The 14257-nt window shown below is 40.5% G+C and overlaps 1 protein-coding gene across 1 annotated transcript in view; it reads right to left on the bottom strand.

The window, feature by feature from the left end:
- Positions 1 to 14257, bottom strand: part of UNKL (unk like zinc finger) — a 147927-nt gene that overhangs the window by 82097 nt on the left and 51573 nt on the right. The window contains exon 9 of the mRNA XM_044980315.1: positions 13031 to 13185. Coding sequence (XP_044836250.1) covers positions 13031 to 13185 — 155 coding nt within the window. The remainder of the gene's footprint in view (positions 1 to 13030; positions 13186 to 14257) is intronic.

Raw genomic sequence — 14257 nt, 5'->3', positions numbered from 1 at the left:
AAACATAGCAAATTTTCCATATGCTCTAAAATTTACAACAAAAATCAATGATTATGAAAATTAATTTGTTGATATGTTTATAGTATCTTCTACACACACACACACACACACACACACATATACACAGATTAGATGTTTTGAGGATTTTTTGTACAAGCTTTATTGTCATGAATTGTAAAGTGACAGAAGAAGAAAACATGGACAGGCAAGGTGTAGTTTCCTGGTTAAAAAATAGAATAAAGTAAAATAAAAACCAGCCTTTTCTATGTTTTTACTTACAGCTGGATTTCTACTTAAAGAATGAGGGAATAGTGAACTAAACTAGAAATAGTAGCACCAACATCATAGACTTGTATTTAAATAGGTTAGGGGTTTGTTACAGGAGTGGGTGGGTGAGATTCTGTGGCCTGTGTTGTGCAGGTCAGACTAGACGATCATAATGGTCCCTTCTGACCTTAAAGTCTATGATTCTATGAAATTTGTCTGCAATTTTGGAGGAATAAACCCCCTCCTAAATCAATACATTTTCCTGGCACACCTTTTTGAGACAGATGCTAGTAGCAAAGCAATTCTTTTATCCTTTGAAGATACTCAAATAAAACATTAGATGGGTTATTTATGTGTTGTGCAGTTTTGTTAACCTATGAATGCTTGAAGGTCCACAACATAAGCCTGCAAAAATCAAAGTAAGAATTTTCCAGAACTCCTGCTCCATTGTCCCACCTAACAGGTAAAAAATAATTTTAATGATACCAGTGATTCTCAAACTGTGGGTCAGGACCCCAAAGTGGGTCGCGACCCCATTTTAATGGGGTCACAGGGCTGGCGTTAGACTTGCTGGAGCCCGGGGCTGAAGCCAAAGTCCGAGCCCCACCGCCCAGGGCTGAAGCCCTCAAGCTTCAGCTTTGGACCCCCTTCTGGACAGCGGGGCTCAGGTTTTGGCTTTGCCCCTGGGCAATAGGTCTCATGCTTCAGCTTTGGCCCCACTGCCATCTTCAATCCCGCTTCCCATAGTTGTGTAGTAATTTTTGTTGTCAAAAGGAGGTCACGGTGCAATGAAGTTTGAGAAACCCTGAACTAGACTAAGTCCAGTAAGTAACAGATTAAAACTTAGCAAATTTTGACTTAGAAAGAGAACTGTATTAAATATTTAATCATTCTGAACATGTTCTTCTAGTTTTGGAATAAAAATATTTACATTAGTGTTACTGGCGCTCAGTCTTACAAGCCATTTACTCAAGCTAGGTTGGCTCATGAACATGCCAGCCTAATTTCTTCCTTGAAGAAATTTTACCTAAGGACGTTTTCATTTTATGGTTCTATTTTAAATACATCTCATATGTTGCAGAATAAAATATAAATATTTGCCTAATTTGTTTTCAATTTAAACGGTTCTTTACATCTCCTATTATTCCGAAGCACTTTACAGTTAATGGCCTTGACTGTGACTTGCACTAAATACATTCATAGATTTTAAGGCCAGAATGGACCTTTGTGGTCATCCAGACTGATCTCCTACATAATACATGCCACAGAACTTCTCTGAATTAATTTGTGCTTCAAGTCCAATAGCTGTGATTAAACTAGAGCATATCTTCTAGAAAAAAAATCCCATTTTGATTTTAAAAAATTCCAGTGATATTCTACCACACTCTTGTTAAATTCTTCCAATAATTAATTACCCTCATGTTAAAAATGTATGCCTTATTTCTAGCCTGAATTTGTCTAGCTTTAATTTTCAACCAATGGATCTTGTCATATCTTTGTCTGGAAGTCTGAAAGGCCCATTATCAAATTTCTGTTCCCCATGTAGATACTTACACACTAATCAAATTACCCGATAATCTTTTCTTTGATAAATGAAATAGATTTAGCTCTTGGAGTCTTTCACTGTAATTCATGTTTTTCAAAAAATGTTAATAATTCTCATGACTCTTTTCTGAACTGTCTCCAATTTATCAACATCCTTCTTTAACTGTGGACACCAGAACAGGACACAGTATTCCAGCAGCAGAATGTACATAGGTAGAAAAACTGCACCTGCAGAAGTTTTCCAGACAAGTGTCTAGGCACGTAGGAATAAGCATGAATTGTCTGTTGGCTTATCTTCTTCCCTATCCTCCCTCCCAATAGAGCAAGAGAGTGGTGAGTAAGTGGAAATGGTGGATCTGCAGCTATCCCTCACTTCCATCCATCAGGCCCACCAAAGGGGGCAATTGCCAAGGGGTCTGGGCAATTTAAAAGGGCCAGGGGTGGGTTGCAGGGCTCTCAAGCGCACCTGACTGCTCCAGGCCCTGTACTTTGGGGGGGCCCGCAGGCCGGCGCAATTGGCCAGCGTGGTCGGTCCCAGAAATGACGGATTCATCACTTCCACCCCATGCCCCACACACCCCTAGGGATGGCCCTGGCACCCGGAATTGCTGTCGGTGAGCCTGCCATCCGCAAACTCACTAGATAGGGCAGTTGAGCCAGTATGAGGGTGTCATATACCAACAAATAATTATTAATTCCCTATCCTACCCCCTGGCCTCAAAGCAAGGAGAAACCAGGACAAGTATTGTGACTTAGTGCTGTTTCTCTGAGCCACAATGCCTCCTCAGGCTAACTCTTGGGGTGGTACAGTCTGCATACCACATCTTGCTCAGGACTGCTCCTAAAGTCACAATCCACACCTATGTACACACAAAAAATCACTTCACCACTGGCATAAAGCAACTTCTGGGGTGGGTCCACAACAGTTAGGTGGATGCCTACCGAACAATACTTCCAGAGGGGGTGAGAGTTAGAGCAAGGGGAGGAATTTTGACTAAACCTGGCATCAACCTCTATTCTTACGGGAAATGCCATTGGATTTGTAGTACTTATTTTTTACACAAAACCTTAATTCATAAGTTGTGGTTCAAAAGAATCAAATACAATAAGTTACATGTAACTAAATTTGCTACCCATGTGGTGGCAGTAGTCTCTATGTGTTAAACTGCATTGATAATGCATTGCTGGCTGCCTCAGATGAACTCGGCTCACTTTGTTGTGACTTAATATTTCAAACTTCTGAGCAGCTTCAAACAAATGCCTTTAACTCAGAAATAATACGACCTTTCAACTTCCTTTCCTCCATATTAAAAAAACAAAAGCAAAAAACAAAATTAAATTAGCCCAAGGACTAGGACAGTAATTCATGCCTGGACTAGTAACACCTTTAAGGGCAGATGACCCTGACCCTAAGAGTTAGAAACAGGTACTTTATACCACTCCAAAGGAACTGAATCTTTTACTGATGGTGTAATGGACTTGCCTCTAGCACTGATAGATTATGGTGCATCTTAAAACCACATACAGAAAAAGAATTCTAGCAACATCTAAAAATTATTTATTCATTTGAATCTCTCTTTCATCATTTTTACATCATATTAAGGGAACCTGGTTTTACAGATGGGATACAAAAAATTTTTACCAATATAAAAGTTGGTAAAGGTCTTGTCTACAGAAACATTAGTTTGCGGCAAGCTGGGGTATGAATTTACCCTGCACTAGCCTGCCACGGACTGTTCATGTGTACCCTGCTGACGTGCATTAACAGTCATTTATGAACTCTGACCTAGTCCCATTTAGTCCAATAAAAGATATTAACTAACCTATCTTCTGTCTGAAATATACTGGGAACAACATGCCTATAAACAACGCTGCACAGTATATGAAGACAGCTTTGCAAGTTTATTCTTTAAAAAAATATCTGGGAATTTTTCAGTATTTGTTTTGGTGGTGAACTTTAAAAGAAAGCAATATATGTAATAAAAAAACTGATTTAAAACCCATGTATTAAATTTTCATGTGTACTATGAGTTAGCTGATGTCTAATATTCTTTACAGGATTCTTTGTTCAGAAAGGCTCTACTTCACTGAGTTTATCATATTCAGACAATATCACTTTATAGGTAAATTTGGAGAAGCCACATACTACAAGGACAAGATCTGGCGGCAATACCAACATTTGGAGGGCAAATTGGCTGAGATCAGGGAGATTTTCATGATGTGGTTTACAATAATAAACTTTGCATATTCCATTGTTAGATGTTACATATTTGACAAATTTTGCTCTGAGGATTTCTTCTTCCTGTGATCTAACAGAAAAGGCCAATCACATTTTCTGGTAATGCTGAAATGGTTGGCTTTCAAGCAGAGTCAAGCACTTGGCACTGTTTTCCAGAATTAATCTTCAACCTCAAGAAACTTTGGATTCATGGACTTTTATTTTGTAATTTTGTATTTTTATTTTGTACATTCATCATGACTTCTTTATATCTTGCTTAAATTAAGGGAGAAGAGAGACAAAAATGTGATTTTTCAAACAGTGCTGATATCTACCTGGGTTTTAATATCTATTTTTTAAATGCCACAAAAGTTGGGAATATTTCAGTAAAAACTGATTTTGCTGAATTATTAAACCTGTTTATGCTTTAACTATTTTTTATTTTCTTAGTCACTAAATTATATTGCCTAAAATTTACCAATAATTATTGCTGCTTTGTATTAAAGACTCTGTGTACCATCTATAGTGAATCAAGCTGACTTGTATATTAATTACGTTATTCCTCTTAATTTTATCTATTTGTTTATCCTTAGATTATGAGCTCCTCAGACCAAGGACCCTCTTAAGTGGTTGGAAAGAGCCTTTTGCATGTAGTGGGCACTACTGCAAACAAATATAAATTTAAAAAATGCAACCTTTAATTTTCATAAATACCTAATAATAAAAGATAGTTGCAAAACAAAATCTGTTCTAACCCTAAGTTCAATCATCACTTTCTGAGGAAGTTTCCTTTAGGGGCTAAAACTTTTCATGCTCAAAAGGTGGAAAACTGTATGAAAGTCAATCTGGTTTTGAGTTATCTGAGCCAGAATAAAAATACAATCCTGCCCCTCATTATGTTGATATATTACTTGAGTTAAAATAACTAAAGCAGCTAATTTTTTAAAGTTCAAACTTGGCCTGAGGCTTGTTCTTAGAGCAGCAGTTCTTTGCTAAATTTCAACGTTTTAAGTTTTAAACTGGCCATACAGCATCACACTGACAACTGGCCAACAGTTCCCCAGTACTATACAAAAATCAGGTAGAGCAGAGTTTCTGACTACTACATATGGCTCCCAGAACTTAGACATTACTTGCCAATGTCATTGCCCTAGTGAGAAGTCAAGAGTGTTCTTCCACAACTGAATCACAACTGGAAAGACATATTGGACAGGAAAGACCAAAGACAATGCTCTCCATGACCAAGAGCTCCAAATGAGAGCTAAAAACCAGATCTGAACACCTCCACCATTCTCAGGTTCAGTCTTCCACAAGACAGCTGATTTACATGGTTGTTTGGGGGCACATCACCTTTAAGGCTGCATAAACTTGAGCTAAGACTGCCCAAAGTTATTCATATTTGAAAACTGCTCGCTCAGTGAAGTTTCCCTTGCTCTGGGGTTCACAATCCACAGTGAAATCCAGCCTCCAGACAGTTGCATCTGGGATGGGGATTGGAAGGATGACAGAACCTATAGGGGTACTGTGTTCCTGCCATATTAAATGTAAAGGGAAAAGTTCAGGACAAAAACCACCAAGACCTGCTGCCTTTTTTCTACATGTTCATCTGTAACCCCAACAATTCTTAAAATCTTCCCTGGTGTGGTAGCAGGACAGCATTCTGAAGTGCAGTGCCAAAGCATACGGGAAATTTTTCAAGACATGGCTGAGGAGTGGGTTCCCAGGCTGTGCCCTAGGACAGGTGAATGTCTCCCAAAGAAGCATGCACCAGTGTGATTCTTTTGTTTTTCTGCTCTCTTATATTTTTCTTTATAAAAAAAAAAATTTAGGAAGTGAAATGAAAAAAACCACTCAAATACAACAGGGGTGAAAATTTAAACATCAGGGTAAAAAAATTTAAGTAGCAGTAGTTCTCATAGCAACCTTAACTCATCCACATTGCACAAATACAGTATTTTTGATTACTCGTTAGGCCAGTGGCATCAAACTCAGAGGAGAGGGCTGAATTTTGTTTAATTTTAGTCTGTTGGCCAGAGTACAGTCATGATTATACTCCCCAGAGTGCAGAGTGGAACACCCATGGATGTCAGTAAAATGCTTGCACAAAGGAAAAAAGGGGAGAATATGCCCCTTATGTTGTAACAAAATGTTTAGTTATTTGTTCAGCGCCTTATTGTTGTATTCATCACTAATTCAGAAAACATGCTCCATGGCCCTTTTCTTCTTCCAAGTACTTTACAAATGCTAATTAATCCTCAAAAAACCCTGCATGGTAGGTCAGTATTACTCAAATTTTATACATAGGGAAACAAAGGCAACCAGACTGAATTACTTGCCCATGGCCAGAGAGGGAAACAGTGCCTGGATTAAAAAAAACAGGGGCTACTCCTGGCACCCATCCCCCATGTTCAACTTTCAAATAATTCAGAATTATAAATACTATGAAAGTCTTGAACTTCTTGAATTTTCTGACTTATGTGTTTTAAATTCCTCAGACTTCAGTGGGATTTTTTTTTTACATTGTACACTTTTTTTCTTTTTGGGGGGAGGGAGGAAAGAGCTGAGGGTACAGAACTGTAAAATTTAATTTTTATTAACTTGAAAAACTATTTGTGCCTTAAGAACTGTAGTTGGAAGTTCACTTTCACCTGAGGCCTCATTACCAACAGTGAACACTGGAATGGGAAAATGTTACTTTGGCATTAAAGAATTAAGAAGAGCCTAAAACGGGTAGGCAACCTATGGCACACGTGCCGAAGGCGGCACACGAGCTGATTTTCAGTGGCACTCTCACTGCCCTGGTCCTGGCCACCTGTCCGGGGCCTCTGCATTTTAATTTAATTTTAAATGAAGCTTCTTAAACATTTTTTAAAACCTTATTTACTTTACATACAATAATAGTTTAGTTATATATTATAGACTTATAGAAAGAGACCTTCTAAAAACATTAAAATGTATTACTGGCACGCGAAACCTTAAATTAGAGTGAATAAATGAAGACTCGGCACACCACTTCTGAAAGGTTGCCGACCCCTGGCCTAAAACATGCTCCACAAGCAAGATTCAGATTTAGGACACTTGATGTAAAAAGAGAAGTATGTTGCTTCTCTCTCATCCTTGTACATGGTTATTTATACCTACATGATGCAAATGCATTGCTCTTTCTGGTGTGTATACACACATATATATATATATCTCACAGCCTCTGTGTATACTGGTGTCATCTTTCCTCCCCTCTTATAAATAAAAAAGTAAGTCACAGTTTCTTACAGGTCAGAGATTTTTCCTGGGACCACTGTTTTTCATATATTCCTAATTTCCAATATACTTTCTACCCAACCAGATTAACTCCATGGTTGCAAAAATAACCAAAAGCAGTCAATCTTGAGAAGGCATTTGAAGGTGTCGAGTATGGCTGCATGACGCACTGAGTCAGTGAGGTTATTTTAAGTCTTGAGGCAGTGTAAGAAAAGGCACAGAATCACATATAGGAAGAGACCACCAAGGATATGTCATGCTGTGCAAAGTTGGCAGAATGTAAGGCATGAACAGGGAAGTTGGGAGATAGAAGAGACATGCAAAGCCTTGAGACAGAGGATTTAGAGCCAGTGCAAGTTAGGTATTTGGGTATGTGTTAATAAGAGAAAGAGGTAGTCAGAGCTTTGGACAAGAAAGATGCTTTTAATGGTACCTTGATGGAAGGATATGTGGGACCAAATATGAGAGTAAGGGAAGACCCCAAGGGGCCACAATAATCAAGGCAACAGATGACTAGGGCATGAATCGACATTTTAGCAATATGTATAGAACATAGTGTAAGGATTATGTTTGAGATGCAGATGAAGAATCTGTAGGATTTAAGACTGAATGTTTGGGGAGTAGGAGAGAGAAAAGTTGAATAATGACACTAAAGTTACAAATCTGGGTAACTGGGAGGATGATGAAATTATGAACAGTGACAGAGAAGGGAGGAAAAAACAAGTGTTTGAGAGAAACACTCCATTTGTGCCACAGTCAATTTGAGTTTGGGGCAGGACATCCAGAATTGATGAGACAGTTAGGGATGCATAAATAAACTGAGGGTGGAGGAGATCAGAGTGATTTTGAAGTCATCTGCACAGACATAGTAATTAAAACCATGAGTTGATGAGGTCACTGGGGGTGGAGTCAGGAGGAACAGTGTAGAGGCAGGGACCAAGAATAGAGGCCTGAAGAACAGACTGGAAAAGGAGGTTGAAAGAGGATGAGCCACCAAGCAAGACAGTGAAGGAACAGAGAGAGTTAGAGGTAACTGAAGTAGACACTACACTCCAGGAGCTTGGAGGTGAAGACCAGGAAATTAATGGACCATAAAAATGGGATGGAAGAGGAGGTTAGGAAGGACGTCTCTGTATTAGTGAAAGGGTGAAGGAAGAGAAGGTGAAGGTTGGAAAGAAAGGGGAGAAGAGGAACACTGCCTCTGGTATATCAATGTTCTGCTTCGGGAAAACCCCCACAGCAAGATCTAGGTTGAAAGAGGAGGGGGTAGCTGCAGAAGAGGCTTGAGGAGAGAGTCCAGGGTAGCGAATAGGCAGCAGGAGTCATAGGCATAAGTGTCAAATATGTAGACAGAATTGGTGGAAAAAAGAATGAATTTGTAGTTGAAAGCATCTGCAAAAGCCCTAGACTTTCTTTTAAGGCACTTAGGGTATGTTTACAAGGGGATAAGAAACCTGTGGCTGGCCCAGGTCAGCTGACTCGGGCTCACAGGGATCAGACCTTGGAGCTGAAAAAAATTGTTGTGTAGACATTTGGGCTCAGACTGGAGCCCAAGCTCTGGGACTATGAGAGAGTGAAGGGTCCCAGGGCTTAGACTCCAGCCCGAGTGTCTCCACAGTGATTTTTCAGCCCCAGAGCCCAAGCCCAAGGCCTGGGCTACACTAGCGGGGAGGTTCGAACTAAGATACGCAACTTCAGGTACGCGAGTCGAAGTATCTTAGTTCGACTTACCTGGCTGTCCTCACGGTGGCAAGTCGACTGCCACAGCGCCCCCGTCGACTGCACTTACTCCTCCTGCCAAGGTGGTGTATGGGCGTTGATTAGCGGATCGATTTATCACATCCAGACGAGACGCAATAAGTCGATCCCCGATACATCGAACACTACCCACCGATCCGGCGGGTAGTATAGACGTACCCTAAGTAAGGTGACCCTGGCCAGCTGCAGGTTGTTTATCCCCATGTAGTCATACCCTTAACAGCACAGAAGCAGGAAGAAATGGATGTGACAAGACAGTCAAATATGGGGATGGTGGAACAACACAATGATGTGACAGTGAAGAAAAAGGGTTGAGTGTAGAGAAGAGGATGGCACCAAGGAAAGAAATGACAAAAAACGATGAAATGAAGGATCAGGTTGAAAGCTGAAAGGGATTTTGAGTTGTTCATGGACTAGAGGTTATGTAAGATTTGAGTGATGCAGCCAGAGGAGAGCAATTAATGAAGTTAAAATGAAAGAGAGTGGTTAGAGAGAGGGTATGCAGAAATTAAGAGGCTGGGGGGAAAGCAGTGCTTGATGAAGATTAAGTTAAGAAAGTGACAAAGGTGGGTAAAATAAGCTGGTTCAAAGCTGAAGGCAGAAAATGGAGGTAAAGGACCCAATATGCGTTTAAGGGAAGACCTTGAGGTGGCTACAATAATAAGTTAGAGTTAGAATAATCAGAGGGGGACATTAATGGGGAAGCTAAACTCCCCAGAAAAAGGGGTGGGAATGAAATGAGAGAAAGGAAGAGAGTCACCCACTGAAATAGGGAGGAAGGATAAGGCCATGGAATAACAGATGATAGCCAAATGGACAAAAAGGGGAGCAAAGACTCAGATGCATGAATAAGAATGTACTGTGGGTAAGTGAGAGAGGAATCTATGTAAAGTAATTATATGGCCTCCTCCATCACTATAGTATGCCCACTTCACGATTTTTAATGCATTTATCCTCACAACACATCTATACAAGTAGGAAATACTTTTACCCTCATTTACAGATGTGGAACTGAGGCACAGAGAGGCCAAGTGACTCGCCCAAGGCGACACAAGATGTGTGGGACAGAGTAGGGAAATGAACTCAGGCCTCCCACGTCCAAAGCAAGTGTCCTAATTATTGGACCATTCTTCCTCTCTTGAAACAGTTTGAAGTGACAAACATCTGAAGGCAGGATGCCTTTGCTGCTGATGCCTTTTTGCAGGGTGAAAGAAAGAGAGGAGAGAATGCTCTGAAGGTTGCACTGGGGGAGAGAAAGAGAGAATTCAGTGGGGTGTAAAGGCAGCAGCAGAAGGAAGGACTGAGGTTTCATTTCTAAAAAAAAAACAACCACAAGAATTTTAGTGATAGCAGAAAAGAAGGGAGCAATGATAAGAGGGAACAGCAGTAAAGTTGGAGCCCGCAAGAAGAGGCATCAGTGGCTAATCGAGATGACTACAAAGAGGCCATGGATGACAGCAGGCTGCAGTTGAGAGAGATACTGCCAGAGGCAAGAAGGAAAAGGTGTAGTTGGGATAGGGAGAAGCAGGGAGGGAGGAGTTGCCCAATAAATATCTGAATTATAATAGACTGGGATTAGATTGAGATAGTGGAAGAGAGAAGGGTAGAAGAAAAAACACAACAGAGCTCAAGAAGAAGTGGGAAAAGGAAAAGAAGAGACCAGGGTGAGGGGAAGAGCAGATGAGAAGGCAGGAGTTTAAGTCTCAAAAGGTGAATCCTGGAAGCATGGAGGAGACCACAGCATTTAAGTAATTAAGGCAATGGCAAAGGTAAGAAACTGTGGCAACTAATAATTAAACTAGATTAACTGCAGCAAATGCTTGAGTATAAGCACATGGGAGGGTGGAGAGAACTGATGAAACTTGGTCCTTGAGCAGCAGAAGGAGAGTTCCTGTGGACAAGATAGCCATTAGACTCTCCCTGGTACTCTTATGCAGTCACCTGGAAGTGGAGCAGATTGAAGAGCTTCTGAGAGAGGAGGTGCCTCTTATAGGTCACTGCTGAAAGCCTCGGGAGCAAACTGAATTGAGCCAATGGAACTCAAGTCCCTGTGCAGAAAAAGGAGTGAGTTCCTACTGTGGAACAGGTATGCCCCTGACAGTCCCCTGAAGAGCTTTTTTGGAGGTAGCTGTAGCAGCAGATTTCATACTGGAGAGCTAAGGCACAGTGTAGACAGCTACACAGATATATCTTTATGGTTGACCTAAAGGGCAACAGTATGAAGCTGCAGAACCTGCAGCAATAAAAGACCTCAGGGTTTTAAAACACATTTATTAACCATTCCCTTTTAAAATTATTTTAAAACATGTAACCTATATTTGGTTTCTGCTTTAATCTTATAAACAAAAAGCTACAAGTGTTGGAAACCTGTTAGTGAAAGTTCTACCAATAAATACACATATACTCATGAGCTACAGAAGGGTCTTTGTTGCTCACGAAACAAGAAAAATCAAGTCAATAAAGAGGTAGGAAGGGCTAGACCAGGGGTCCTGATCTTCAATTGTAGTAGGAAGAGAACCTGAGACATAAGCCTTTGTATCAGATGCCTGAACTAAAGTAGTGGTCAAAACTTTGCTGATATGAAGCAAAATCAGGTTGTGAGCAACAAGCAGGCCCTGCTTACAGAATTTGGCAAACACAGGGCTGATATTGCAAAAACACATATTCCTGAGAGATGATGGGCACAAGCACTCACGCAAGCACATTCCAGAAGGGTGGTGCCAGAACACCTCAATACCAGCACATTCCCCAAAGATAACAGGAACACACTGACCCATCCTAAAGATAAGGTCAGGATGACAGCATGATGGATAGAGATGTTATGATTGAACCTACAGGTACAAGGCAATGGGTGGCACCCAAACAGGTCAGAGAGTGGCATCCTCATACGTCAGGGGAAATACGTAACTTGTTTGTATTGGTGCATAAAGATGTATCTCAGAGGGAGTGTCTTTGGCCAGCCGAAAGGGAAATGGAAAGTCCCGCCACTGACTGAGCTGTGTCCATTGTTACGGGTATACATGTATTAGTGGTCTGGTAGAGTCTGTGGAACACTAGTACCTTGCTTCGTCAACAATAAACCTAGCTGGGTGCCTTCATACCTTAACGGATCTTGTAGTCACTGGATGGTTCGCTCGAGGTCTGCTGCACCAGCTGTCTGTGCAGAGCTGGGACAGCACACGGAGAACACACACATGAAGCTGGACATCTAACCACAAGAACTACCTCAAAATAACTGTTGCCTACCAACAAGATCCATTTCCAAGTATGGCTAAATGGTAGAGAATAAAGACTCTATAATCAATTCCATCTCCTTTTCCCCTCAACTCAGTTTGACAGAATAGGATAATTTACATCATACTCTTTACTCTGGTACTGGAGAGCCTCTTAACTACCAAATATACAACGGCTCCAGGAACAGCCTGAAGATAGCTTTAAAGTAAAATGTCGAGTGCATAGTTGTATATTCAAATTCTTATCTGATTTTCCTGTTAACAGAAAACAATAAAAAGGAGAGCTGTAGCCAGCCAAGATCTTCCTTTAATGAAATCTTTCCTAAAGAGAAACCAACCTTAAGTAAGTTATGGTGTCGTGTGTTTACATAACAAATGCTGGGGTTCCCTGATTAAAGGAATTCGATTTAGGTATTTATATGACACTTCTCACTGTAGTACCTGAGTACCTACAGTCACCTGACTGCATCAACAAAGAAAGAAAGAGGGAGAAAAAACAGAGGTAATACAAAATTAAATTGGGTACTCAGGTAGAGGCCAGACATTGCACTAGATATTCAGCACCAGTTTAAAACCTTTATTGCCACATGTGAGGGCTAATTTTTATTGACTTTTTAATGTCTAAGTAAGGTGCTTCTTTTCTGTTGTAATATACATATAATAAAAAGAGATGTTTGATAAATAAAACAAACAATTATATATTGGCACAGTGATCATTAGTAGAAACTTTTTCAGAAGTATTTACACTTACATTTCCAGATTGCCGATTGTTATCTGTAATGCTGTTTGTGGAGTTAAGACTGCTGCTCCATTCATTTGCAATTCCTATGCTGTCTGCTGAAAACAGATGAGCGCCTGGCTTTGATTGACAACCAGTTTGCGGTATGACTACATTCATGGTGTCCTCTGTTGAAGGAATCCCCAACAAATTAAACACAGATTTTGTATTTAGCTGTGTGAATTCAACAATTATTTACCCAAAACCAAACACACCACGACCACCTCTGATATGGAAACATTTAACTACACAAATAAAAACTTTGTTTCTGAAAGCATAACAACATAACCAAAGCAAAGTCAATTTGAAAATGGTGTAATTTAATATTTGTATATTTGTGGCCATTACCAAACTTAGTACCAAATATATGTTTGTAACTCAGAGGGCTTTTCCTCATTACTCAGTCCAACAAAAATCCACAGGAACAAAAAAAGATCTGCATCCCAAGAATATACAATCTTATTACAAATTTTGCTGTATTTTCAAGTATCTAAGATACTATAGTGTTTAAAAGACAACATTTTTAGGACTCTGGGTTGCAAAGATAAACACAACACTGTACACTGGATTACTGTCTTTTTTCACTCTACCTGGCTGTAGAGTGATCTATAGCATCCCACCAAAAAAAGATGAAGTTACTCACCTTGTGCAGTAATGATGGGTCTTCGAAATCTGTCCCCCTATGGGTGCTCCACACTAGGTGTGCATGCGTCCCTGCACCTTTGATTGGGCATCTTTGGTAACAGTGTCTGTTTGGCCTGCACATATGCTCTCCCTCCCTCGTGCTCTGCCTTGAGGCTAATTAGCGCTGCATGGGAAAACCACCCTCCTGGGCAAACCACCTTCTCTACCATACAGCCCTTATTGAGAACTCCAAAGCAGAGGGGAGGAGGGTGGGTGGAGCACCCATAGGGATACACATCTCGAAGAACCATCGTTATTGCACAAGGTGAGTAACTTCCTCTTCTTCTTCGAGTAGTGTCCCTATGGGTGCTCCACTGTAGGTGACTCTCGAGCAGTATCCTCAATGGAGGATGAGGCTTTTGAGTCAAGTCTCTTATGGATGATACTGTGGAGCCGAAGATAGCATCAGAAGCAGAGTCTCCAGTGATCGCATAGTGTTCTGAAAATATATAAGCAGACAGCCAAGTCTCTGCCGTCTGCAGGATTTCCGAGATACGAACATTCTTGAGGAAAGCA

The sequence above is a fragment of the Mauremys mutica genome, chromosome 11 (genome assembly GCF_020497125.1).
Source record: "Mauremys mutica isolate MM-2020 ecotype Southern chromosome 11, ASM2049712v1, whole genome shotgun sequence".
NCBI classification, from domain to species: domain Eukaryota; kingdom Metazoa; phylum Chordata; order Testudines; family Geoemydidae; genus Mauremys; species Mauremys mutica.
The sequence above is the reverse complement of the archived record's forward strand: the minus strand, read 5'-3'. Positions and strand labels throughout refer to the sequence as shown.